General features: G+C 37.4%; 1 protein-coding gene across 1 annotated transcript in view; it reads right to left on the bottom strand.

The window, feature by feature from the left end:
- The window catches only part of ppk13 (pickpocket 13), a 275049-nt gene that overhangs the window by 186514 nt on the left and 61206 nt on the right, over positions 1-27329 (bottom strand). Inside the window, exons 3-4 of the mRNA XM_067140082.2 lie at positions 26698-26857; positions 17115-17245 (exon numbers count right to left, since the gene is read on the bottom strand). Coding sequence (XP_066996183.2) covers positions 17115-17245; positions 26698-26857 — 291 coding nt within the window. The remainder of the gene's footprint in view (positions 1-17114; positions 17246-26697; positions 26858-27329) is intronic.

Genomic DNA, 27329 nt, shown 5'->3' with positions numbered 1-27329 from the left:
TGAAACTTGGTTTCTTCCGAACATCGTAACTTTGGTCTAATGCTAAATAGTTGTTCACTTTAATCCACATGCTATAGAAGATGTTAATCTTATAATTTCAAACTCACAGCAATGTCTGACCTGTACAGGTTCAAACTTGGTTTCTTCCGAACATCGTAACTTTAGTCTATTGATAAATAGTTATTTCCTTTAATCTGCATGCCATAGAAGAGGTTAATGTTATCATTTCAAACTTACAGCAATGTCTAACCTCTATAGGTTGAAACTTGATGTCTGACTTCTAAAGTTTCAAACTTGGTTTCTTGCGAACATAGCAACTTTAGTCTATTGGTAAGTAGTTCCCCTCTTCTATCCGCATGCTATAGAAGACGTTAATCTTATAATTTCAAACTTACCTCAATGTCTGACCTCTATAGGTGGAAACTTGGTTTCTTCCGAACATCGGAAATTTAGTCTAACGATAAATAGTTGTTCGCTTTAATCCATATGCTATAGAAGATGTTAATCTTATAATTTCAAACTCACAGCAATGTCTGACCTGTACAGGTTCAAAGTTGGTTTCTTCCGAACATCGTAACTTTAATCTATTGATAAATAGTTATTTTCTGCATGCCATAGAAGATGTTAATCTAATAATTTCAAACTTACAGCAATGTCCAACCTCTATAGGTTGAAACTTGATGTCTCACCTCTAAAGGTTCAAACTTGGTTTCTTCCGAACATAGCAACTTTACTCTATTGATAAATATTTGTTCTCTTCAATCCTCATGCTATAGAAGAGGTTAATCTTATAATTTCAAATTTACAGCAATGTCTGACCTCTATACGTTGAAACTTGGTTACTTCCGAACATCGTAACTTTAGTCTAATGATAAATAGTTGTTCGCTTTAATCCACATGCTATAGAAGATGTTAATCTTATCATTTCAAACTTACAGCAATGTCTAACCTCTATAGGTTGAAACTCGATGTCTGACCTGTACAGGTTCAAACTTGGTTTCTTCCGAACATAGCAACTTTACTCTATTGATAAATATTTGTTCTCTTCAATCCTCATGCTATAGAAGAGGTTAATCTTATAATTTCAAACTCACAGCAATGTCCGACCTCTATACGTTGAAACTTGGTTTCTTCCGAACATCATATCTTTAGTCTATTGATAAATAGTTATTCTCTTCAATCCACATGCTGTAGAAGAGGTTAATCTTATAATTTCAAACTTACAGCCATGTCTGACCTCTATAGGTTGAAACGTGGTTTCTTACGAACATCGAAACTTTAGTCTATTGGTAAATAGTTTCCCTCTTCTATCCGCATGCTATAGAAGATGTTAGTATTATAATTTCAAACTTACAGCAATGTCTGACCTCTATAGGTTGAAACTTGGTTTCTTCCGAACATCGTAACTTTGGTCTAATGCTAAATAGTTGTTCGCTTTAATCCACATGCTATAGAAGATGTTAATCTTATAATTTCAAACTCACAGCAATGTCTGACCTGTACAGGTTCAAACTTGGTTTCTTCCGAACATCGTAACTTTAGTCTATTGATAAATAGTTATTTCCTTTAATCTGCATGCCATAGAAGAGGTTAATCTTATCATTTCAAACTTACAGCAATGTCTAACCTCTATAGGTTGAAACTTGATGTCTGACTTCTAAAGGTTCAAACTTGGTTTCTTGCGAACATAGCAACTTCAGTCTATTGGTAAATAGTTTCCCTCTTCTATCCGCATGCTATAGAAGACGTTAATCTTATAATTTCAAACTTACAGCAATGTCTGACCTCTATAGGTTGAAACTTGGTTTCTTCCGAACATCGGAACTTTAGTCTAACGATAAATAGTTGTTCGCTTTAATCCATATGCTATAGGAGATGTTAATCTTATAATTTCAAACTCACAGCAATGTCTGACCTGTACAGGTTCAAACTTGGTTTCTTCCGAACATCGTAACTTTAGTCTATTGATAAATAGTTATTTTCTTTAATCTGCATGCAATAGAAGAGGTTAATCTTATCATTTCAAACTTACAGCAATGTCTAACCTCTATAGGTTGAAACTTGATGTCTGACTTCTAAAGGTTCAAACTTGGTTTCTTGCGAACATAGCAACTTTAGTCTATTGGTAAATAGTTTCCCTCTTCTATCCGCATGCTATAGAAGACGTTAATCTTATAATTTCAAACTTACAGCTATGTCCAACCTCTATAGGTTGAAAATTGATGTCTCACCTCTAAAGGTTCAAACTTGGTTTCTTCCGAACATAGCAACTTTACTCAATTGATAAATATTTGTTCTCTTCAATCCTCATGCTTTAGAAGAGGTTAATCTTATAATTTCAAACTCACAGCAATGTCCGACCTCTATTCGTTGAAACTTGGTTTCTTCGGAACATCATATCATTAGCCTAATAATAAATAGTTATTCTCTTCAATCCACATGCTGTAGAAGAGGTTAATCTTATAATTTCAAACTTACGGACATGTCTGACCTCTATAGACTGAAACTTGGTTTCTTCCGAACATCGTAACTTTAGTCTATTGGTAAATAGTTTCCCTCTTCTATCCGCATGCTATAGAAGATGTTAATCTTATAATTTCAAACTTACAGCATTGTCTGACGTCTATACGTTGAAACTTGGTTACTTCCGAACATCGTAACTTTGGTCTAATGATAAATAGTTGTTCGCTTTAATCCACATGCTATAGAAGATGTTAATCTTATCATTTCAATCTTACAGCAATGTCTAACCTGTATAGGTTGAAACGTGATGTCTGACCTGTACAGGTTCAAACTTGGTTTCTTCCGAACATCGTAACTTTCGTCTATTGGTAAATAGTTATTTTCTCTAATCTGCATGCCATAGAAGAGGTTAATGTTATAATTTCAAACTTACAGCAATGTCCAACCTCTATTCGTTGAAACTTGGTTTCTTCGGAACATCATATCATTAGTCTATTGATAAATAGTTATTCTCTTCAATCCACATGCTGTAGAAGAGGTTAATCTTATAATTTCAAACTTACAGACATGTCTGACCTCTATAGGCTGAAACGTGGTTTCTTCCGAACATCGTAACTTCAGTCTATTGGTAAATAGTTTCCCTCTTCTATCCGCATGCTATAGAAGATGTTAATCTTATCATTTCAAACTACAGCAATGTCTGACCTCTATACGTTGAAACTTGGTTACTTCCGAACATCGTAACTTTAGTCTAATGATAAATAGTTGTTCGCTTTAATCCACAAGCTATAGAAGATGTTCATCTTATTATTTCAAACTCACAGCAATGTCTGACCTGTACAGGTTCAAACTTGGTTTCTTCCGAACATCGTAACTTTAGTCTATTGATAAATAGTTATTTTCTTTAATCTGCATGCCATAGAAGAGGTTAATCTTATAATTTCAAACTTACAGCAATGACTAACCTCTATAGGTTGAAACTTGATGTCTGACCCATAAAGGTTCAAACTTTGTTTCTTCCGAACATAGCAACTTTACTCTATTGATAAATAGTTGTTCCATTCAATCCTCATGCTATAGAAGAGGTTAATCTTATAATTTCAAACTCACAGCAATATCCGACCTCTATTCGTTGAAACTTGGTTTCTTCGGAACAACATATCATTAGTCTATTGATAAATAGTTATTCTCTTCAATCCACATGCTGTATAAGAGGTTAATCTTATAATTTCAAACTTACAGCCATGTCTGACCTCTATAGTTTGAAACTTGGTTTCTTCCGAACATCGTAACTTTAGTCTATTGGAAAATAGTTTCCCTCTTGTATCCGCATACTATAGAAGATGTTAATCTTACAATTTCAAACTCACAGCAATGTCTGACCTGTACAGGTTCAAACTTGGTTTCTTCCGAACATCGTAACTTTCGTCTATTGATAAACAGTTATTTTCTTTAATCTGCATGCCATAGAAGAGGTTAATCTTATAATTTCAAACTTACAGCAATGTCTCACCTCTATAGGTTGAAACTTGATGTCTGATCTCTAAAGGTTCAAACGTGGTTTCTTCCGAACACAGAAACTTTAGTCTATTGATAAATAGTTGTTCTCTTCAATCCTCATGGTATAGAAGAGGTTAATCTTATAATTTCAAACTCACAGCAATGTCCGACCCCTATACGTTGAAACTTGGCTTCTTCCGAACACCATAACTTTAGTCTTTTGATAAATAGTTATTCTCTTCAATCTACATGTTGTAGAAGAGGTTAATCTTATAATTTCAAACTTACAGCTATGTCTGACCTCTATAGGTTGAAACATGGTTTCTTCCGAACATCGTAACTTTAGTCTATTGATAAATAGTTATTTTCTTTAATCTGCATGCCATAGAAGAGGTTAATCTTATAATTTCAAACTTACAGCAATGTCTAACCTCTATAGGTTGAAACTTGGTTTCTTCCGAACGTCGCAACTTTAGTCTAATGATAAATAGTTGTTCTCTTCTATCCGCATGCTATAGGAGAGGTTAATCATATAATTTCAAACTTACAGCAATGTCTGACATCTATAGGATGAAACTTGATTTCTTCCGAACATCGTAACTTTAGTCCAATCATAAATAGTTGTACACTTTAATCCGCATGCTATAGAAGAGGTTAGTGTTATAATTTCAAATTTTCAGCAATGTCTGACCTCAATAGTTTGAAACTTGGTTTCTTCCGAAAATCGTAACTTTAGTCCATTGTTAAATAGTTATTCTCTTCTATCCGCATGCTGTAGAAGAGGTTAATCTTATAATTTCAAACTTACAGCCATGTCTGACCTCTATAGGTTGAAACTTGGTTTCTTCCGAACATCGTAACTCTAGGCTAGCACACTTACCCTTTTATATCCTATTATTACTATGTGTGATGCAAGTGCTAACGCTACATTTATATATTTGTTCATTTTAGAAAAACCATGTAGAAGATTAATCAGCTAGGTCATATTTCAACTCCAACTACCAAGCCGCCAACAAGTCTACCGCTAAATGAGCAATTTAAAGTAATTTCACTACGAAGATTAAAAACGAAATTTGGAGAAAGGATATTATGCGTCTGCCAAGACTTTCAAGTTTTTTTACCTAATAGATTTAGCGTGCTGACTGATTTAGAAATAGAAGAACTAAATCAACGTTCTATTTTCATTATATATCGCGGGATAGAGAACAAATCTCGTGTTATTAGTTTTATTGACGCGTAAAAGCATGTAGATACAAGAATTACATCGAGAAGGCAAAAGTACGCAAACATCTCTACAAGTGAAATCATTCATGATAAAACTAGTACATACAAGATGTAAATAAATACTGTACAATTGGCATATTCTTTTACTTTCGGTTAAGTATTACCTTCTCCTCCTACTCCTTCCTCTCGAAGAAGAATAAGAGCAAGAAAGAAGGTGTTGATTAAATTCGTAAGTATGTTATCGTCTAGCACAGTAAGTATGTTGAGAAGAGATTTTTTTCTAAACAGTGCTTGATTCTAGTCTTGCAATCCAGTGTACTACAACATCGCACTATAGTATGTATATATGTTTTTTGAACGGTAGTATGTGTTCAAGTCTAAACTTGCACAATCTCACTTTTGCAATGCATGTTCGATAAAGATGTACCTTGGCAGAGTAAGTAAAGGTAGAGGAAGTTATACACATCAATTAATGTTCTGATCACATGTTAAAGTTAACAACATCGAGTGCAGTGTTCGATTCTAGTCTTGTTATGTTTCAATCTGATTTTCTTAGAACAAAGGTATCCCCTAACATGTTCTAAATACATGTTGTATCGAGTACAGTGTTCGAATCTAGTCTTGATCACTTATCTAGTGTTTTGAACACATCAATTAATGTTCTGAATACATGTTAAAGTTAACAACATCGAGTGCAGTGTTCGATTCTAGTCTTGCTATGTTTTAATCTCATTTCATGTTCTAATCACATGTTGAAGTTAACAACATCGAGTGCAGTGTTCGCTTCTAGTCTTGTTATGTTTTACAATCTTCCTTTTGCAATGCATGTTCGATAGAGATGTACCTTGACAGAGCAAGAAGAGTTCGATTCTAGTCTTGCTATGTTTTAATCTGATGTAATGTTCTAAGCACATGTTGAAGTTAACAACATCGAGTGCAGTGTTCGATTCTAGTCTTGTTATGTTTTACAATCACAGAGCAGGACGAGCAGCTCAGTAAGTATGTTGAGAAGAGAATTTTTTCTTTCTAAACAGTGCTTGATTCCAGTCTTGCAATGCTGTGTTCTACAACATCGAACTATAGTATCCGATTCTAGTTGTAATAGGTTTTCTAACAGTAGTATGTGTGTTCAAGACTGAACATGCATCACTGCTGGAATTTGCCGCCACCACATGTCAAAGAATAAAGATGCCAACACGACGCTCTCTTGGCAGCTTTTCAAATTGCCCGCATGATAGAAGCACGGTGCTCTCTTGATTAAAGATGCCGGATGACAGCTGTCAAAAACGCACGTGGGTTTGTAAAGCACGTGGAATTCGCCACCACCAAAAAGATGGCAGCACGGTGCTCTGTTCATTAAAGATGGCGGATGACAGCTAACGAAATTGCCTGCATGAGGGCAGCACGGTGCTCTGTTCATTAAAGATGGCGGATGACAGCTAACGAAATTGCCCGCATGAGGGCAGCACGGTGCTCTGTTCATTAAAGATGGCGGATGACAGCTGACGAAATTGCCCGCATGATAGCAGCACGGCGCTCTCTAGATTAAAGATGGCGGATGACAAAAAGCACGTGGCTTTGTAAAGCATGTAGAATTTACCGCCACCACATTTCAGCTAAAGATTGCAGCACTGTGCTCTGTAGATTAAAGATGGCGGATGACAGCTGACGAAATTGTCCGCATGATAGCAGCACGGTGCTCTCTTGATTAAAGATGGCGGATGACAGCTGTCAGAAAAAAGCACGTGAGTTTGTTTCCAAACAAGAGCATATGGAATTTGCTACAGCTACAAAGAGGGCAGCACGGTCCTCTCTGGATTAAAGATGTCGGATAGCAAAAGCACGTGAGTTTTTAAAGCACTTCGACTTTGCCGCCACCACATAGAGTGCAGCACGGCGCTCTCTTGATTAAAGATGGCGGATGACAGCTGTCGAAAAAGCACGTGGATTTGTTTACCGATTCAAATCTCGCGCTAGTGAGGTTAAGTTGGTAGCACTAAGGTTTAGGCCCGCCAAGATGGCAGCACTGCTGATGACAGGTGACGATTTTGCAGCTACTGCGATAAAGAGGGCAGCACGGTGCTCTGTAGTTTAGAGATGGCGGATGACAGCTGTCAAAAAGCACGTGGATTTGTTTACAAATTCAAATCTCGCGCTAGTGAGGTTAAGTTGGTACCACTAAGGTTTAGGTCCGTCAAGATGGCTGCACTGAGGTTTGCGATACGTTGTTGTCTGTCAAAAAGCACGTGGCTGTCAAAAAGCACGTGGATTTGCTTACAAATTCAAATCTCGCCCCAGTAAGGTTAAGTTGGTACCACTGAGGTTTAGGCCCGTCACGATGGCAGCAGTGAGGTTAGCGATGCGTTGTTGTCGATGACAGCTGTCAAAAAGCAAGTGGCTTTGTTTACAAATTCAAATCTCGCGCCAAAATTCAAATTTCCAGCCAAAATTCAAATTTCCCGCGGGAGGTGGAGGCCTCTCCCGAGAGCCAGAGGTGGAGGTGGTGGTCGAACTGTCCTATTTACACTGCTTAGGTCTTCATGGATCGCATCAGCTTTTGTTCTATTGTTAGGTCTGACCACAATCCAGACCAAAACTTGTCAGTCCGACGAATGGTGAAGGATCCTTTGGTGAACATGTCGTATTCACTTTTATACATCCGATCTTGTAGAGCCATCATACCCTGAAGGTAGAGGTGCGCACTCTTAGCGTACAAAAATGTCCAGCTGCGTGGAAAAAACGGAGTATCTTGTGGACAGTGTACAAATGAAGGTTCCAATCACCATCACGCTCTGCCTGTATGAACAGTTTGATCAAAGTGGTCATACGAAGGTACTGGACCCACAACTCTGATGTTGGAACATTTGCTTCAATTTTCTCCAAGGCACTTTTAAATTTCGCCTTCAGGATTTGGTAGGTATCAATTTCTTCTGCTGACATAGTGAGATACCCCTCAGTGTCTCTCTGCAATTTTTCAGTCTCGTGTCGCTCCTCAGTAGTCATGTCAACCTCATCAAGAACAATGCCGGCCAGTGTGAAGTTTGTCAAAATGTGGGCTCGAACAGCTCGTGAATATGCGTGCCCATTCAAAATTTTGTCATCACTGTGGCCTGCGCAGATGGTGGCTAGTAGCTTTTTCAGACCACTCCCACCCATTATTGTGCCAATGCATCCCATAAAGGACAGTAAGAGGTGAAATCCACCAAGCCGTAAGCACTTTTCAACTGCGGGTGAAGTCCACTCTCGACATATATTTTGCTTTCATGAATATTAGCTGGTCGAAAGTAACGAACGTGATTTTCTGGCCATGAGATTTGCTCCGGTTGCTGGCTTCCATGAGTGAAGTGAACACCGTATTGTAGGCAGTGGGAGAGGCACGGATAAATGGAAGGAAAATGATTTTTGAGCGTAGAAACTGAAGCCCTTTGTGACTTGCTCCATAAATCCATTCCACCCGGGCATCGACTGTTTGTTGAGTGACTTTCCATACAACCATATTCGGTCAGGAGCCGAGGGTAAAATTTCACCATCAATTTCATAGGTTCCTTGCAAATCCTCAATCCACTGTTTTCCTTAACAATGCACTCTTTGATTAGTACTTCACTGCTAGAAGTCACATTTTTAGCAGAAACATAGTTCTGTATACGTGGGATGTTTTTGTTTCGCATTACTGCTCTCGAGGGGGTCACGCACATAATGCCTCCCATCTCATGAAATGTGTTATCACCATCCAGCGTGTTAATGTTCACGTCCGCATTGTCATAGACAAATTGGATAAAAGCTCAGGATTCATCTCGTAAGATCGCTGAAGTTTCAAGTTACACAGCTGCTGAATAAGAACAGGAGAACCCCAGCGCAGCGCACATATTTACCAGATGTTTTGATCCATATTTTCTGTAAAAGTAGGTACCAATTCGAATCAGAAGGGAGGAAACAAAAGATCCAGGTCGTACAGCAGCTATCAGAGCATCAGAAAATGACACACACTTCTTCTTCCATGCTTCAAGGAGGCCACGCTTGTTTTTGAGAACAACAGTCTCAAGAAATAGCTGTACTGACTCAGGGATGACAGAATCAACATTGTTGAAGAAATCGTCCGAGGGGGGATACTGACTGGTGTCATACACTTGTGTGCGGATATCTGCCACGATGATTTCTGCTGCTGCCTTCACAACTCTCAACCGCTCTTGCTGCGCATCGCCTTTTTGTTCCTTGTACCAATGATCATACAAAATTTTATGGCCGGTATTTTTGAAGCAGACGAGTGTCCCTTTGTTGGAACCCATTTCCACTATGACTATGTCATCGCCAAAACGTTCTTGGAGGTGAGTTTTCGCTGTTCTGATATCACGGACACAATCACCCTTAGTTTGCTGCAGAAGGTGTGATAAAGAAAACTGGCATTCATCACTGTTTTCCATTAGGTAATCGTACACACACTCCATCGCTTCTTCAGTATTACTGGCTGGACGATACCCTCTCCTATTCCCAGTAGCAGGTGGTAATCTAAACAGGCTCCTATAGCAACACTTTGTGGTACGTCCCATCTGCAGAAACCAGGTCGTCAATGGAGAGGAGGCGCCCCTCAATGGCCCTTCCCCAGCCGTCACCTCGGCGTTTAGTTGCATCTAAAACAGTTTGCCTCATGCCCAACTTCTGAACTGTATGGACCACATTGCTTCCTGTCAAGGAAAGTTTGCTTTGTTGCTGGAGAAATGCTTCAGTGATTGCATCACCACACAAAAAGCAAATCCCTCACAAGGTAGGAGCCAGTTTACTTGATAATCGTGTCGATGAAATCTTCGGTTGGGAAGTTGAATACCCTCCTCGACGAACTGAGGCTTCAATGTCACACACAGCTGTATATCTCTCTTCCTGCATGCATCATGAACGCTGACTTGGTTGCAAGTTTGGAGGTAATTTTTATTTTCCGTGAGACCACGTTTTTGACTCACTTCAAATAGTGTTCGAATTTCTCGTTCTTTGATGATCACAACAGGACCTGTGTCGAGGTCCTCACGACACAACAAAACACACGCCCGGACGGATAGACATGACGCAATACACTGAGAGCTGCTCTGGATGGGCCGGATGCGGGTAAGGAGGTAAGGGGAGGGGACAACGAAAACACTTGGGGAATTTCCCTTGAGGCGGGAACACCTGCGAGGGGCTATTTCCTCCCTCTGTCGCCTGTATGTCTTTCTCACACCAGTACGAACGATTAGGACTGGTTTTACTACGCGTCCTAAAATAGCCTTCCTTGCAAGTTTAGCAGATCTTCACGATCCAAAAAGAATGTTATTGCCACGGGGTCCTTCATTAGTCTGCAACTGTTCCCAATTATTTCCGTAAAAAAATGTAAAATTATGAAGTTATTAGTCACATGGACTGTACAGTCTACCCGTCAGGTCTCAAATGATTTTTTTAACAATCACAAAAATAAATTTTAACTATTTGATAAAAAACATAAAAAGACGTGAGGACAGTTTATTTGCATTTTAACCAAAACCCACTTATGATTGTTTTTTATGTTTTAGAGAGAACCACTGGGCCTACAGGTACCAGTCTGGTCTCAAATCAAAGCTAATTAAATTTACTACAACTTTATTTCACATAATATTTGACGTGAGATGCGTATTTTAGAAGATATTTCACAAAATATGTGACCATTTCGAAAAAATTTCACTTTTTGGAGAAAATGACCTATATCCGAAGAACTGTATCTTGGGAACAAATGGCTGTATAGAGCTCGCCCTTGTCCCTCATTGTAGCAAAAATAGTCTACTTTAAAAGCATATAGAGTGACTATTCCAGTCAGACCCTTCCTTCACTAAGATATTGAGCAAAACCTGAAAAAGTCCGAAAATTTCATGGTTTTTGGATACACCGCTGCTCGCACAGCACTTTGGAAATTGCAAATCTGGTTTTTAAATATTGGTTTAGGTCCTAACAACATATAAAAAATTCAGAACGACCGGACCTTTTGCAAGCACGACCCCCTTTTCATGTTTAACTTGACTGGACTATAATGGTGCCTACGAATTCTTGCACATGTTTAATGTATAATATTTAAAGATTTAAATCCCTCAAATTACTAATCACTTTCCGCAAGCTTAATACCTATAATAGACCTAAATAATAAAGGACGTTTCATCTCGATTTTTTTCAGATATCGGTGCTACCCTCTATACACACTAAATTCTATGTCTTAGATTTTAAATAAGAAGTGGTCTTCAAACGACACAGGGGTTTGACTGGTGAATGAGGAATGACGACAAAAATATTCACTTCTATGAAACTGTTTGAAATACGTAGTTAAAATTTGAAATCATGTTAAATAACAGAGAGTTTGAAACAAATTTAAATTTAAATGGGGGCTAAGATTAGAAAACAGATATATTAATTCCTTCCTCCGAAACCGTTCAACTACGAAGACAAAATTCCAAATAGCGCTATATATTTTAAATCTTAGGTGTGAATTAGGGAATATTTTGAAACATCCCACCCTTAAGTTGTTAAATGGAGTTCTCTCCGTAAACAAAATTATTCATCCCTCCAAAAAAGTTTAACGTACAAATTTATGATTTTAAGGGGAAGGTTCTTCGTTTATGTCCTAAATGTAAAATATCAAACTATTTCTCCCCCAAGGATTTAAATGGTGGTTGACTCTTAAAAACAGCAATATCCCTTCTTCTGCAACCGTTTCACGTACGATCTTAAAATTTTATACGAAGAGTAGTCTTCTGTGTCCTAGATGTTATGTAATATTTTTAAAACATTCACCGCCCAAGAAAGCATTCATTCCTCCATTACTGTTCAACGTACAACATCTAAATTTCACAGGTTGATCGATTTACATCTTAGATGTTAAATAAGATAGGGTTTAAAAACATTCCAATTCTTCTGTACAGGGTTCAAATGTCTGTTAGACAAGAAAATTAACAATCATTTCCCCAAAACCGTTTGATCTATGAACTGAGGGTGTATTTTACAGGTTCAGTCGACAGTAGACTCTCCAAAATGTAAAAGTTTGAAAAAACTTTCAGTTTAAAACCGTAGCGAAACACTGATATCTCACTAGTAGACTATTAAGATTAGCATGAAATGTTAGTGTGGTATATTCTAATTGGACAAAAACAGTAATTGCACCCATCTATAACCAAGGGAACAAGAAGGATTGCACTGGCATTTTGGACGGGAGGGTGCAATCAGTGGTTGAGAGTAAGTTGAATGAAAATGTGATTTCAGACCACAGAGGGGCTGTCAGGATCAGACTTTCAGTATGCGCCAGGTAATTAGAAAATGATGCAAGAGGAATAGACAGTTATGTTTTGTAGATGTAGAGAAGGCATATGACAGAGTACTGAAGGAAATGATATTTGCCATACTGGGGGTCCATGGATTAAAGGCGGATTATTAAAGCCAATCAAATGCATTTATATTGACAATTGGGCTCTGGTGAGAATTTCTGTTAGAATAATTTAAAGGGCTTAGACAAGACAGTAATCTTTCACCATTGTTGTCCATAGCTTTACATGGATCATCTGCCGAAAGGTATAAAGTGGCAGGGAGGGATTCAGTGGGCTGGAAATAAAGCGAGCAGTTTGGCCTATGCCGACGACTTGGTCTTAATGACAGATTGTACTGAAAGCCTGCAATCTAATATCTTGGGACTTGAAAATAGGTGGAATGAATAAGATATGTAAATAAGCCTTTCCAAGACTTAAGTGATGTTGTTAGGTAAGAAACGTAAGAGAATTTAATGTCAAGCTGGGATTACAAAGCTGGAACCATTAGATAATTTCAAGTATTTACTATGTGTATTCTCCCTGGATGGTAATATAGTGAGACTGAGTCAAGGTGCAGCAAGGCTAATGCAGCGAGCTCACAGTTGCGATCAACAGTATTCTGTAAGAAAGAAGTCAGCTCCCAAACGAAACTATCTTTACACTGGTCTGTTTTCAGACCAACTTTGCTCTATGGTGGTCAAAGCTGGGTGGACTAAGGACATCTTATGGATAAGTTAGAAATAACAGAAATGGAAGCAGCGAGAGTGATCTCTGATACCAACATGTGAGAACCATGGCAATAAGAGATAAAGGCTAAGTTAGGAATGAACTCAATTGACGAAGGTGTGTGCATTAATCAGCATTGATGGTGTGGTTGTGAGGCAAATGGAGGTGAAAAGGTTGCCTATGCGAATAATTTGCACGGTCATGGAGGATAAGAGAAGTAGAGAGAGACCAAGATGACAATGGTTAGACTCAGATTGTAATGATTTAATGATAAGACGTATAGAAGTAAATGAGGCCACAGATCTAATTACAAATAGAGGATTGTGGGGGCGTTTAGTGAATTCAAATACCAATTTTCACGTCTGTAACAACTTCAGTTTTTATTGGATGTATGTATTCCCATACAATTAAGTCAATTAAATTTTTTTTCAATTCTTTAACCCCCCCCCCCCCTTCATTGGATTTTCCGAGGAGACGTGCTTCTTTACTTTTAAAGCAGATTCCAAATATCAAATTTCACATCTGTAACATCTTCATTTTTGAGATATCAGTAGCCTAATTAATTAATTCAACACCATTTTTCAGTCACTTTGCGCCCCCTCCCTCCACCCAAGTGGTATTTCAGAAAAGTAAAAATATACGTTTCTTTATTTTTATAGAGGCCGTGCGCATAGAGGCGTGCGGTTGTGAGCTTGCATCCGGGAGATAGTAGGTTCGAATCCCACTATCGGCAGCCCTGAAGATGGTTTTCCGTGGTTTCCCATTTTCACACCAGGCAAATGCTGGGGCTGTACCTTAATTAAGGCCACGGCCGCTTCCTTCCAACACCTAGGTCTTTCCTATCCCATCGTCGCCATAAGACCTATCTGTGTCGGTGCGACGTAAAGCCCCTAGCAAAAAAAAAAAAAAAATATTTTTATAGAGATAAAAATACCATTTTTCACATCGGTAACATGTTAAGTTTTTTGAGATATACTGTAGAAATTCTCATTTTAAAATTTCACCCCTTTTTAGTTCCCCTTAAGTGGAGTTTCCAAAAACAAATTACCTATGTTTCTTTACATTTACAGGAGATTCCAAATACCCACTTTTTACGTCTGTAACATTTTACGTTTCTCGGATATTCTGTAGATATAGTCTTTCAAAAAATTCACCCCAATTTGTCACTCCTGTTTAACCGCCATTAATTGGATTTTCCAAAAACAAAAAATGCTTGTTTCATTATTTTTAAAGGAGATCCTATATACAAACTTTCAGTTCTGTAATATCTTCAGTTTATGATATATATGTATCCTCATTAAAGGCATTCAACCCATTATTCACCCTTTTACACCCCTCCTATTGGGATTTACAGAAAACAAAAAAATGCGTGTTCCTTTATTTTTAAAGGAGATTTTAAATACCAATTTTTACATCTGTAAATTTTAAGGTTTTAAGATGTAGACACACTCATTTTAAAAGTTCACCCCTCTTTTTACCCCCCATTATTTGGATTTTCCAAAAACGAAAAAAAACGTGTTTCTTTATTTTTAAAATAGATCTCAAATACCAATTTTCAGGTCTGTAATATCTTCAGGTTCTGAAATATAAGTAGCCTCATTAAAGGCATTCAACCATTTTTTCACGCTTTTCCACCCTTCCTATTGGGATTTTCCAAAAACGAAAAATACATGTTTCTTTATTTTTAAAGGAGATTCTAAATACCAATTTTTTCTTCTATAAACTTTGAAGGTTTTGAGATATAGATAATCTCATTTTAAAAATTCACCCCCTTTTCAACCCCCCCCCCCATTAATTGGATTTTCCATAAACCAAAAATGTATGTTTCTTTATTTTTAAAGAAGATCCCTAAATACCAATTTTCAGGTCTGTAATATCTTCGGTGTCTGAGATATAAGTACCCTCATTAAAGACATTCAACACATTTTTCACCCCTTTTCGCCCCTCCTATTGGAATTTTCGGAAAACAAAGAAATACGTGTTTCTTTATTTTTAATGAAGATTCCAAATACTAATTTTTACATCTGTAAACTTTCAAAGTTTTGAGATATAGATGCACACATTTTAAAAATTCACCCCCTTTTCACCCTTCCATTAATTGGATTTTCCAAAAACGAAAAAAAATACGTGTTTCTTTATTTTTAAAAGTGATCAAAAGTACCAATTTTCAGGTCTGTAATATCTTCAGTTTCTGAGATATAAGTACCGGTATCCTGATTAAGGGCATTCAACCGCTTTTTCACCCTTTTCACCCCTCCTATTGGGATTTTCCCAAAACAAAATACATGTTTCCTTATTTTTAAAGAAGATTCTAAATACCAATTTTTACGTCTGTAAACTTTTAAAGTTTTGAGATATAGATACACTCATTTTAAAATTTCATCCCCCTTTTCACCCCCTTAACGATGGAATATCTGAAAATCCTCTATTAGCGAACACCTACATTTTAACATGAATATATCCCCAAAATTTTATTTCTTTATGTCCAGTAGTTTTGGCTCGGCGATAATGAATCAGTCAGTCAGTCAGGACAAGTTATTTTATATGTATAGATGTATGTATGTATGTATGTATGTATGTATGTATGTATGTATGTATGTATGTATGTATGTATGTATGTATGTATGTATGTATGTATGTATGTATGTATGTATGTATGCATTGCTACCAAAATTTGGAAGTCTTCTTTGAACTGTATGATAACTGAATGACTGATTCAGACTTGGTGCTATTATAGTACTCCCCATTGACATCTGCATTTGTCTCTTTTGAGTATGTCGGTTCAGGCAAAATAAAAATAAAAATTGATGTCCGCTCCATCCCTTTGTAAATCTATGGCTGCAGCGACAAGGCTAAGCCTTTAGAATTTGACAATGATGATATCCCATTGTGGTAACTACTCTAAGAAAACTACTGCAGATATCGGACTGCTCTGCGACAATTTCTGCCCATATATTGTGATTCTGTTCATGATAAAAATGGAATAATTTTTTACAGGGTGTTTTAGCACCCACCTGTTAGTCTAGACCTGGCTCCATTAGGTTTACATTTGTGTGATCCAATTAAGGGATTGGCTTTGATTATTTTTTTAATTGGATCAATCACATGCAGCAGCTACATGGACTTTTCCATCATTTTTTAAAACAAGGTGGACTAAGACTGTTGGTAAAATGATACAAATGTTTACAGCAACTTGATTATTAAATTAAAAATATGTCAAAAATATGAATTTGTCTTTGTGTATAATTCTTAACTTACCTGGCTAAAAAACTTTATATTAGGCTAAGAAATGCATGTTACTATTGAATCTTTCCTCAAAATATACACTTTTTTAAAATCTATTGGGCATTACCATTTTCACTACCATCTTTGTCAAGCACGATGTAAAGTATTTTCCATGCCTTACGTCCAACCCATTCTTTTTCTCCAGACATCTATCAGCTAATAAAATTTCTGTCCTACTTTCTCTGTCACCTCATTTATGTTTGACTACATGACTGGTTGCATTCAACTCAGTTTCTCAACATAAACAAACATTTTATTTTGGCATGGGAATGCAGTGCAGTAAAGTATATATAAAGGAAGACCATATTGTTCTTTGTGTCTCCTATGTTTGTTTAACACATTCAAGTCGTTACATCTTTTCTTTGGACAACTTATCATAATGCAAGGCCTCTTAAAACAGTAAGCATCATCATAATTTTCTGTTGCTCTACAATCAAATATTTTAGGGCTTGACAACTGCGCAGACACAGTGAGACAAAAAGTCTGTGTTGTTTTCTCACATGACAGTTTTCAGCTGTGAAAAACAAATGTTCCATGAACAGACTAAGTAACTGTCACTTCATTTGAGATCAAAACTCTTATTGCTGACAGATATGAAGAATCAAAGGGTAATTTGCACCTACTTACTCAGTGTGAATGTTATTGATAGAGTAACAGATGCCAAGTTCCGTTGGAAGTGGCAAGAAGTATTGGCAGCAATTAAAAGGCTTGTTATTCCACTTGCAGTTGGTAAACACACTCACACATGGAGTTCTGTACTGTAATCAAAGAAGCAGATTATTATTTTATTAACATTAGTTATGCTCAGTTTACTACACATATATAAGCTAGTTACCTGAAGAACTCTTGGTGCCATAAATATGTCTGAATTCCACAGCAGAAACCCTTGAAGTTGTCTATCTTTGCCAGTATTGTGCTTATGAAGGTGTTTTCATGGAGTATGGTCGAACAGTAAATGGAATTTGAATTGTGTACGTTCATTGAAAATGTTCAAAGTGCATTTTCATATAGGTGTGAAATGTTGAGAACATGTCCTATGGAAATTTTCATGAAGACTGTCAATGGATGAAGCTGTAAAAGGTGTAGAAATAAACAGTTCCACTAGCATTCTCATACGTACCTGCTCTTCATGTCCAGGTTGTTGTAATATTTCCAGAATTTAGCAACCTAGATGGCCCCGATGTATACTTCCAAGATGCCCTAGGCGGTGCAGTGTTCACTAAGACTCCCACAGACCAGAAGATGTGCTTGGTCCTTGATGGCTCTGCACTCACACTGTGTTCTGCTTCCTGCCGAGAGTAGTCCCTACTTTTGAAGGTTTGCTTTTCATCTTAAAACACCAGTTCTGAGCCTGTTTAAAAATCTTCAGATGGTGTAAGAGAGGTCTCCTGTAGGGGATAGTTATTCTCTGATCTGCATTTCTGGATCATTCAGCTTCTCTTTCCACAACTTCATGCAAGTGCTTTCTTGAGATCCTTGAAGCACCTGGGATCTAGTGAAGAAGCTCTTGCTAGACTACAGGTATTATTCAGGTGAGTGGTGTTCATGTACAGAGGATGGCATGGATCTTCCATTACCTTTTTGCACCCAGCATCTGTTATTATCTTCCTTTGCACATCAATCAGGGGGTACGATTTCAACGAGTAGGTAGAGTTTGTGAACAGGTGTTGGTTTAAAACATCCCATGATGATGCTGGCAGTTTTATTAAGTGCAATGCCAACATGGTTTGTATGAGCTAACACTTTGCAAACAGGAGCTGCATACTCTACCACTGACATGCATAGACCCAGGGTTGATGTTTTCAGTGTCACTGATTGTGATCCCCAAGTAGAACTGGTGAATTTGTGCAAGATATTGCTTCTAGAGCACACTTTTCCTTTTGTATTCAAGCAATGCTGCTTGAATGACAAGGTGCGGTCCAGCATTACTCCAAGGTATTTGGGGGGTTGGGCAATACTGAAATAGATTCCCTCTCTACCAGATGTCAAGCTGTCTTCTCGCTGTTTTTGTTGTTGCACAAATGGAATGCACACATTCGTGTCTTACTTGGGTTGGGTTTTCGGTGGCCAGATTCATAATGCAGTGACAGCTCCTCCAGAGCTTCACTTAGTATTATTTTGACCTGCATAAATCTTCTGCCTTGTACAGCTACACCAGTGTGTATAATGCTCCGTGTGCTAATAACATTCTCATGATATCTCGGAAATCAGGGTATACAAAATATTTTGGACAACTTGTATTATTATAGTGTTTAAGCCATTTGGGTTTTCCAGTTTGAGCAGAGGATTCTGACTATAGCTGTGGTATATTATATACAACACTAACTAAACAACTATATACAATAAGAATGGAAAGACCTGGGGATAAAAGCTACAAAGAATAACCATGGCCCAGGATCAAACCACACACAAGGTCTCATACTAGTCTGTATCATCAAAAAATTCTCCTTCAGTACCTGCTTTTTTAGATGTCCTTTTAATATTTGGAAATTATAAGAGTTTGTGATACCTGGAAAATATGCCACAGTGCATAATTTAAATAGATTAGTTCACATATTGACCTGCCATAAATTATATGCCTGAATGGCACAAAATTTAATACGTATATTTCACAAATATTCTCACACAAATTAGCAAACAAGACATGTCATTCATAACCCTTTCATTGCAACAAAGATAAATATACTGAAATGGAAAATTTTGAAGATCGTGGATTGAATATGAAGTATAGACACCATTGCCTTTGAATATTTGATATGGAAGCTGATGTTGCCCAACAGTCATACAAATCATGCATTGTTGAAATGGTTTGCCCATGAGTTCCTTCAAGAGGAAACACTTTGCAAACACTTGTAATCTCCAAATATTTAAAGGACATCTAAAAAAGGAGGTACTGAAGGAGAATTTTTTGATGATACAGACTAGTATGAGACCTTGTGTGTGGTCTTCTGCTCCCAGCAAATTCTATACTTTGCAGTATGCATCACAGAGATGTGAATGTGCCCATGATAGGGGCTAATGAATCAAATTATCTTCTGTAATGCATCCATGGATGTATTGAATTCGTTTTTGAATACCTCACTGACCACTCCAAGTGGTGGATATCTTTACCTTAAAGAAATTCTATTTACCTGTATGCTCTGCAGAAACATGCATCATCGTGCATGACATTGATCTCTAGATGCATTGCACCTCTTAAAAAGCCTCGCATGAGGTTCATGAACCCTGCCTGGCTCTGAAACTCATAGTTTTAACAGTTCCGAAGGCTCACTGAGCAAGATACCTGTCCGTATCTGTATACGTCACTGTCAAATTGGTAATTTATTTTCCCTGCAATATTTATATGGGATTGCAACTAACATTTTCTTCTCTCTGGATCATTATGTAAGGGGAATCCGTCTGCTATTGAACTTGGACTAATCTTAGACAAGTACAGTGCTTCGCTAATTCATTTTCTATGATTCTAACTCTGGTACAAATGGAATGGATTTGTAAAGGAGAATAGGACTTCTGTTGCAGAACTTAAAGCTTAGAGAACAGCTGGTTTGAGTCTATAAAATACAGTTTGTCTTGAAACTCAAACTTTTTAGATGACTACAATCTCCAAAGTCAAGTGACCGTTTGTGCCTTTGAGATATCAGTTCTGTTGGCGAGTCACAGCTTGGTCTACCTGCTACTGATCTTCGGTTACTGCTTCCTATCACTTGGAACCATAGTATTGCTAAAGCAAGGGATGTTGTTTCTTGAAGCATTCAGTGCTGTTGTGTTTGCCATTCTTTTATCTGTCAAAGTTGTCATCCCTTTAGCAGGGAGTCCATACGTCACATTAGTGTACAAGAAAAAAAATATACACGTGTATGTACACAGAGGAATAATCAAAGAATTAGTCGATAACAGTTATGTATCAAGACTTAATTATGAAAAATTATGAAGAAGTGCATTCTGACAGTTTTATATTGCTCCTAACATGAAAGGCCGAGGTGGTAAAGGTAGGCTTGGTTCACTCGGAAGGATGTGGGTTCGATTTCCTTTTAGAAAGTCAAAATATATGACAAAACAAGATTCCCCCTTCTGGAGGTGCCCATGGCCCTGAGGTACACTCAGACTACACCAAAATTTAGTACCAGGTTATTTCTTGGTGGTAAAGGCAGCCAGGTATATAGCTGATCACTCTACACCATCAAGCGCCGAGGTTACGGATAGAGAAAGCCTTTACCTTACACCCCTCCAAGGGCCTTCATGGCCTGTACGGAGATGACTTTTGCTTATGACAAACCTGAAACTAAATATCACTCCTCGAAAATTTAATGACCCTGGAGTTTAACAATTTACATCGCAGCTTCCTTTGCATCACGATTTTATCATCTGAACCTGAAGTTGAACGTAAAACTTGTCCACCTCATCAACTAAATGTTCTTGATGCAGATCATTCTGTATACATTCTTAAAGTTCAGGGAGTTTTATTAATCAATTATTTTGTTGATTTGACTGTGTTGTTTCAGTAAGTGAGTGGGTTTGTTGTTGCCCCTGATACTGGATAGTGGGTTCAATCAGTCAATCAATGATCTTCATTTAGGGCTATCACCTGGGTGGCAGATTCTCTATCAGTCGTTTACCTAGCCTTTTCTTACACATTTTCAAAGAACTCGGAAATTTATCGAACATTTCCCTTGATAATTTATTCCAATCCCTTACTCCACATCTTATAAATGAATATTTGACTCAATTTGTCCTCTTCAATTCCATCTTTATCTTCATGTTATGATCTTTCATACCTCTTAAAAGCTCTGTACAGGCTTATTCTTCTATCAATGTCATTCCACGCCTTGTCTCCACTGACAGCTCTGAACATACCATTTAGTTGAGCATCTCGTCTCCGTACTCCCGAGTCTTCCCATCCCAGAGTTTGCAACATTCTCGTAATGATACTCCTTTGTCAGAAATCACCTAGAACAAATCGTGCTGCTTTCCTTTGAATCTTTTCTAGTTATCTTTTCAAGTAGTACTGGTGTGGGTCCCATACACTGGCATTATACTTCAATTGGGGTCTTATCAGAAACATATACTCTATCCTTTACATCCTTACTACAACCCCTAAATACCTACTGTGATCTGTAACCTTTCTAAACAACCTCATTAATATTATTACACCAGTGAAGATCATTCTTTTTATTAACACCTAGGTACTCACAGGGATCCACATGAGGTACTATTACTCCACCAATACAGTAATTAAAACTGAGAGGACTTTTCCTCTATGTTAACACTAGCAAGATACCCGTACTTCGCTACGGTATTATACTGAAATTTATAATTGAATGCTTATTGTATAATATATATAATCCGCCGAAATTCGCGGTCTGACTCGTTTTCTGCGAGAACCCACCAAAATTCCCGATCTGACTCGTTTTCTATTAGATTACGGCATGTTTCCTCCCATTTTTCAATCTTCTTTTCCAGCAATCAATTTCGTACTTCCCGGGCTAGGCTCAGGTATTCCTCCCGGTCAGTTGGGTCCGTAAAACTTTGCCATCTTTTCCTATAATCATTTTTAATATGGATAAAATCCTTCAGGAGATCCAGCGTGGTGTCATATTGGGTGCCTAGAAGGCACTGAACCCGCGGCCGGACTGCATTCTTAGTCATTACCCGTTCAGGAGCCGTTTCCAGCGCAGTCCGCACATTTGACGACGGTCCGGAACATTATTATTATTATTATTATTATTATTATTATTATTATTATTATTATTATTATTATTATTATTATTATTATTATTATTATTATTATTATTATTATTATTATTATTATTATTATTATTATTATTATTATTATTATTATTATTATTATGTGTTGCTGGAATGGATGATGACAGGAAAACCGGAGTATCCGGAGAAAAACCTGTCCCGCCTCCGTTTTGTCCAGCACGAATGTCACATGGAGTGAACGGGATTTGAACCACGGAACCCAGCTGTGAGAGGCCGGCACGCTGCCGACGATCCTTATAAGTACATTAAGAACAGTAAAATCAATTGGTCTCACCTCCTTCTACACCCCACCGCCGTTAAGTTTATTTACCGGCACCCCCCCCCCCCCCAAAAAAAAATTAAAAGAAGGCTTGTTTCTTATGTTTAAAGAAGATTTCAAACACCAATGTTCACGTCTATTACCTTCAGTTTTGAGATATAAGTATGCCCATAAAAATAATTTACTTTTTTTCACTTCATTTCACACTACTCCCCCCCCCCCCCACCTAAGTGAATTGTCCCGCAAAAAATACTTGTTTCTTTAATAGTAAAGGATCTTCTAAATACCAATTATCACGACTCTAACTTCTTCAGTTTTTGATTTATGTGTCCTCATGAAAGGAATTCAACTCCTTTACACTCCCGTCCTCCAGGATGGTTTCCCCCCAAAACGCGTTTTTCTTTGTTTTTAAAGGAGATCCAAATACGAATTTTCACGTCTGTAACAACTTTAGTTTTTATTAGATGTATGTATTCTCATACAATTAATTCAATTAATTTTTCAATTCTTTCACCCCCCCCCCCCCTGTTCATTGGATTTTCCGAGAATACGTGTTTCTTTATTTTTAAAGCAGATTGCAAATATCAAATTTCACGTCTGTAACATCTTCATTTTTGAGATATCAGTAGCCTAATTAAAATAATTCTACACCATTTTCAGTCACTTTTACCCCCCCCTCCACCCAAGTGGTATTTCCGAAAGCTAAAAATACACGTTTCTTTATGTTTAATAGAGATAAAAAAAAACATTTTTCACTTCTGTAACATGTTAATTTTTTGAGATAAACTGTAAAAATTCTCATTTTAAAATTTCACCCCTTTTGTGTTCCCCTTAAGTGGAGTTTCCAAACACAAATCACCTATGTTTCTTTAGATTTACAGGAGATTACAAACACCCACTTTTTATGTCTGTAACATTTTACGTTTCCAAGATATTCTGTAGATATAGTCTTTCAAAGATTCACCCAATTTGTCACTCCTGTTTAACCGCCATTAATTGGTTTTTCCAAAACTAAAAAATGCGTGTTTCTTTATTTTTAAAGGAGATCCCATATACAAATTTTCAGTTCTGTAATATCTTTCGTTTCTGAGATATATGTATCCTCATTAAAGGCATTCAACCCATTTTTCACCCTTTTACACCCCTCCTATTGGGATTTACAGGAAACAAAAGATACGTTTTCCTTTATTTTTAGAGGAGATTCTAACTACCAATTTTTACATCTGTAAATTTTAAAGTTTTAAGATGTATACACACTCATTTTTAAAAATTTACCCTCCCCCTTTTTACCCCCCCCCCCCCAATATTTGGATTTTCCAAAACGAAAAAATACGTGCGTTTATTTATTTTTAAAGGAGATTCTAAATACCAATTTTCACATATATAACCTTCAAAAATTTTGAGATAGATACACTCATTTTAAAATATTACCCCCTTTTCACCCCCCTTGATTGGATTTTCCAGAAACAAAAAATATGTGTTTCTTTATCTTTAACGGAGATCCCAAACACCAATTTTCTGGTCTGTAATATCTTCAGTTTCTGATATATAAGTAGCCTCATTAAAGGCATTCAACCAATTTTTAGCCCCTTTTCACTCCTCCTATTGCAATTTTCCGAAAACAAAAAAAATACGTGTTTCTTTATTTTTAATGAAGATTCTAAATACCAATTTTTACATCTGCAAACTTTAAAAGTTTGGAGATATAGATTCACTCATTTTAAAAATTCACCCCCTTTTCACCCTCCCATTAATTGGATTTTCCAAAAACAAAAAAATACATGTTTCTTTATTTTTAAAAGAGATCAAAAGTACCAATTTTGAGGTCTCTAATATCTTCAGTTTCTGAGATATAAGTACCAGTATCCTGATTAAAGGCATTCAACCCATTTTCCCACATTTTCACCCTTTTTCACCCCTCCTATTGGGATTTTCTGAAAACAAAATAATACGTATTTCCTTATTTTTAAAGAAGATTCTAAATACCCATTTTTACATCTGTAAACTTTTAAAGTTTTGAGATACAGATGCACTCATTTTAAAATTTCACCCCCCTTTTCACCCCCTTAGCGAGGGAATATCCAAAAATCCTCTCTTAGCGAGCACTTACATCTTAATATGAATATATCCCCAAAATTTCATTTCTTTATGTCCAGTAGTTTTGGCTCGGCGTTGATGAATCAGTCAGTCAGTCAGTCAGTCAGTCAGTCAGTCAGTCAGTCAGGACAAGTTATTTTATATATATAGATTACAACCTGACTTTTTGTCCCAATTAACATCATACCATTCTGCACTGTCCATCTCACAACATTGTCTAGGTCTCCCTGCAGTTGCTGACAATCCTCAAACTCATTTTCTACTCTGAACAGTATAACATGAGTCTCCGTGGCTCAGGCGGCAGCGCGTCGGCCTCTCACCGCTGGGTTCTGTGGTTGAAATCCTGGCCACTCCACGTGATATTTGTGCCAGACAAAGCAGAGGCAGGACAGGTTTTTCTCCGGGTACTCTGGTATTCCCTGTCATCTTTCATTCCAGCAACACTCTCCCCTATCATTTCATCTGTCAGTCATTAATCATTGCCCCAGAGGAGTGCGTCAGGCCTCGGCAGCTGGCACAATTCCCATCCTCGCCGCAAGATGAGGGCTTCATTCATTCCATCCCTGACCCGGTCATTGACTGGAAAACAGGTTTTAGGTTTTTCACAGTATAACATCACAAATATGATTCCATTTCTTTACTCATATATGTAAGAAAATATATAGGTCCAATTATACTACCCTGTGGGACCCCCCGACCCCCCCACACCTTAATCATTACAAGATCAGATAACATTTCATCTACTATAATTCTCTGAGTTTTGTTTTCTAGAAATGTAGCCACCTATTCAACACTCTTTTGTCTAATCCAATAGCCCTTATTTTTATCAGTAGCCTCCCATGATCTACCCTATCAGAAGCCTCGGGTAGCTCAATAGCGATACAATCCATTTGACTTCCTGATTCTAAAATATACTGAGTAACTGGCGGTGCAGTTTGGGTCATGTAGCTATCAGCTTGTGCTCGGGAGATAGTGGTTTTGAATCCCACAGTCAGCAGCCTTGATGATGGCTTTTTTTTTTGTTGTGTGTTTTCCCATTCTCACACTAGGCAAATGCTGGGCTGTACCCAGTAAGGCCATGGTTGCTTGCTTCCCACTCCTAGCATTTTCCTATCCCATCATCACCACAAGACCTATCTGTGTCGGTACAACATCAAAAAAATCTAAAATGTCTGCTATATCTTGCTGGAATCTTACATGTTGAGCTTCACTGGAATAACATTTCCTAAACCTGAACTTTCCTTATTAGATTATATTTTGTTATTAGGATTTTTCCATATAATGAACATTCCTTTGGCACAATGGAATTTTCAGGAAAACCTCCCTGTAAGTTCCTTGCAATACAACAAACAAAGCTAAGCTAGTGCCTTATCCTTTCCAGAATGTTGGTAACCTAGTCAATGACCTACCTAAGCCAGGGTCTTGGATCAGACATCCTGCATTGCAGCTTACTTCCAGTAGAGTGGCCAGTTCCTGCATTAGCCAAGTGTACATAGGCTACCCATCCAAGTAAATACCGTGTCCAATAGTTCTTAACTCTGAAGATTTCTCGGGATCTGCCATTTCAACACAGCTACTCTGTTGGCTTACACTTCAATGAATACTGCAAATCTTCAGTCTCTTTTATAATTGATTTTCCAACCAAGCAAGTTGGTCCCATGTTTCAGATCATGTAGCTGTGAACTTGTATTTGAGAGATGGCAGATAAGAACTCCTCTGATAGCAGCCCTGAAAATGTTTTTTTTTTTTCTTTCAAATTTTCACACCAGGCTCTAATGTAATTCAGGCCATGGTCACTTCCTTCCCAGTTCTAACCTTGTTCGGTCCTGTTGTCATCAAAGACCTCTCTGAGTTGGGGCAACATAAAACAAGAATGGCAGATTTTTTCTTTTTTTCCATTAGCTATTGCAAAATTTCAGAATATCAACTGCCTTTTAAGAACACTTCCAACAAGTTTTAATGATGGTTTTAAGTACTAGGAATATCAAAATATTTATATATTAATGGATAGGAGTTTTAAATTACCTCCTCAAACAACTTACTCTGTGGAAGCTACTATCTTGACAGGGAATGTTGAAGTCAACTTACATGTTTTGCAATAGATGTGAAGTTGCCTCTAGGGCATTTAACATCTGTATTAATCTCATTTCCTTCAAAGCAAGTATTCTTGATGAAATTGGCTTCCCCACTGAAGTAGGTGATCTCTTTATAGACTTCATCTAGGTCAAATGTGCGTTTGTCTTTTTCTCTGTGAACAAAAGACATGAAGCAATAGTGAACAATAATTATGTGTAATTAAAATTTCTTTAAATGAGGTCTTAAGATACACAACAACAGATGCTAGTTGCAAGTAAAAAATAAAATGTCATTATAAAAGCAGTGTCCACATGCAGCATATCTTTACTGATATCTGCTGGAGAAATAAACAATTATTTCTGCAAGATAATGTGATAAGGAATACAAATATCAGACATGCTCGTCGTTTGATCTTCCTGTACTTCCCTTATGCTCCATGGTTGAGTTTATTATTTTCTTACATAATCCCACCACTGAATTGGTTATATGCACAGCTTCAGCCATTTAGTTCATTCCTTTTATCTCCTCATTATGAGTATCCTCTTGCCCAGTGATGGTGTTAAAGACTTGGACCGGGTGAATTGGCAGTACAGTTAGGGGCGTGCAGCCGTGAGCTTGCATCCGGAGATAGTGGGTTCGAACCC

Source organism: Anabrus simplex, chromosome 2 (assembly GCF_040414725.1).
Source record: "Anabrus simplex isolate iqAnaSimp1 chromosome 2, ASM4041472v1, whole genome shotgun sequence".
Taxonomy (NCBI): domain Eukaryota; kingdom Metazoa; phylum Arthropoda; class Insecta; order Orthoptera; family Tettigoniidae; genus Anabrus; species Anabrus simplex.
Note: the sequence above shows the minus strand (reverse complement) of the source record. Positions and strands in the feature narration are given on the sequence as shown.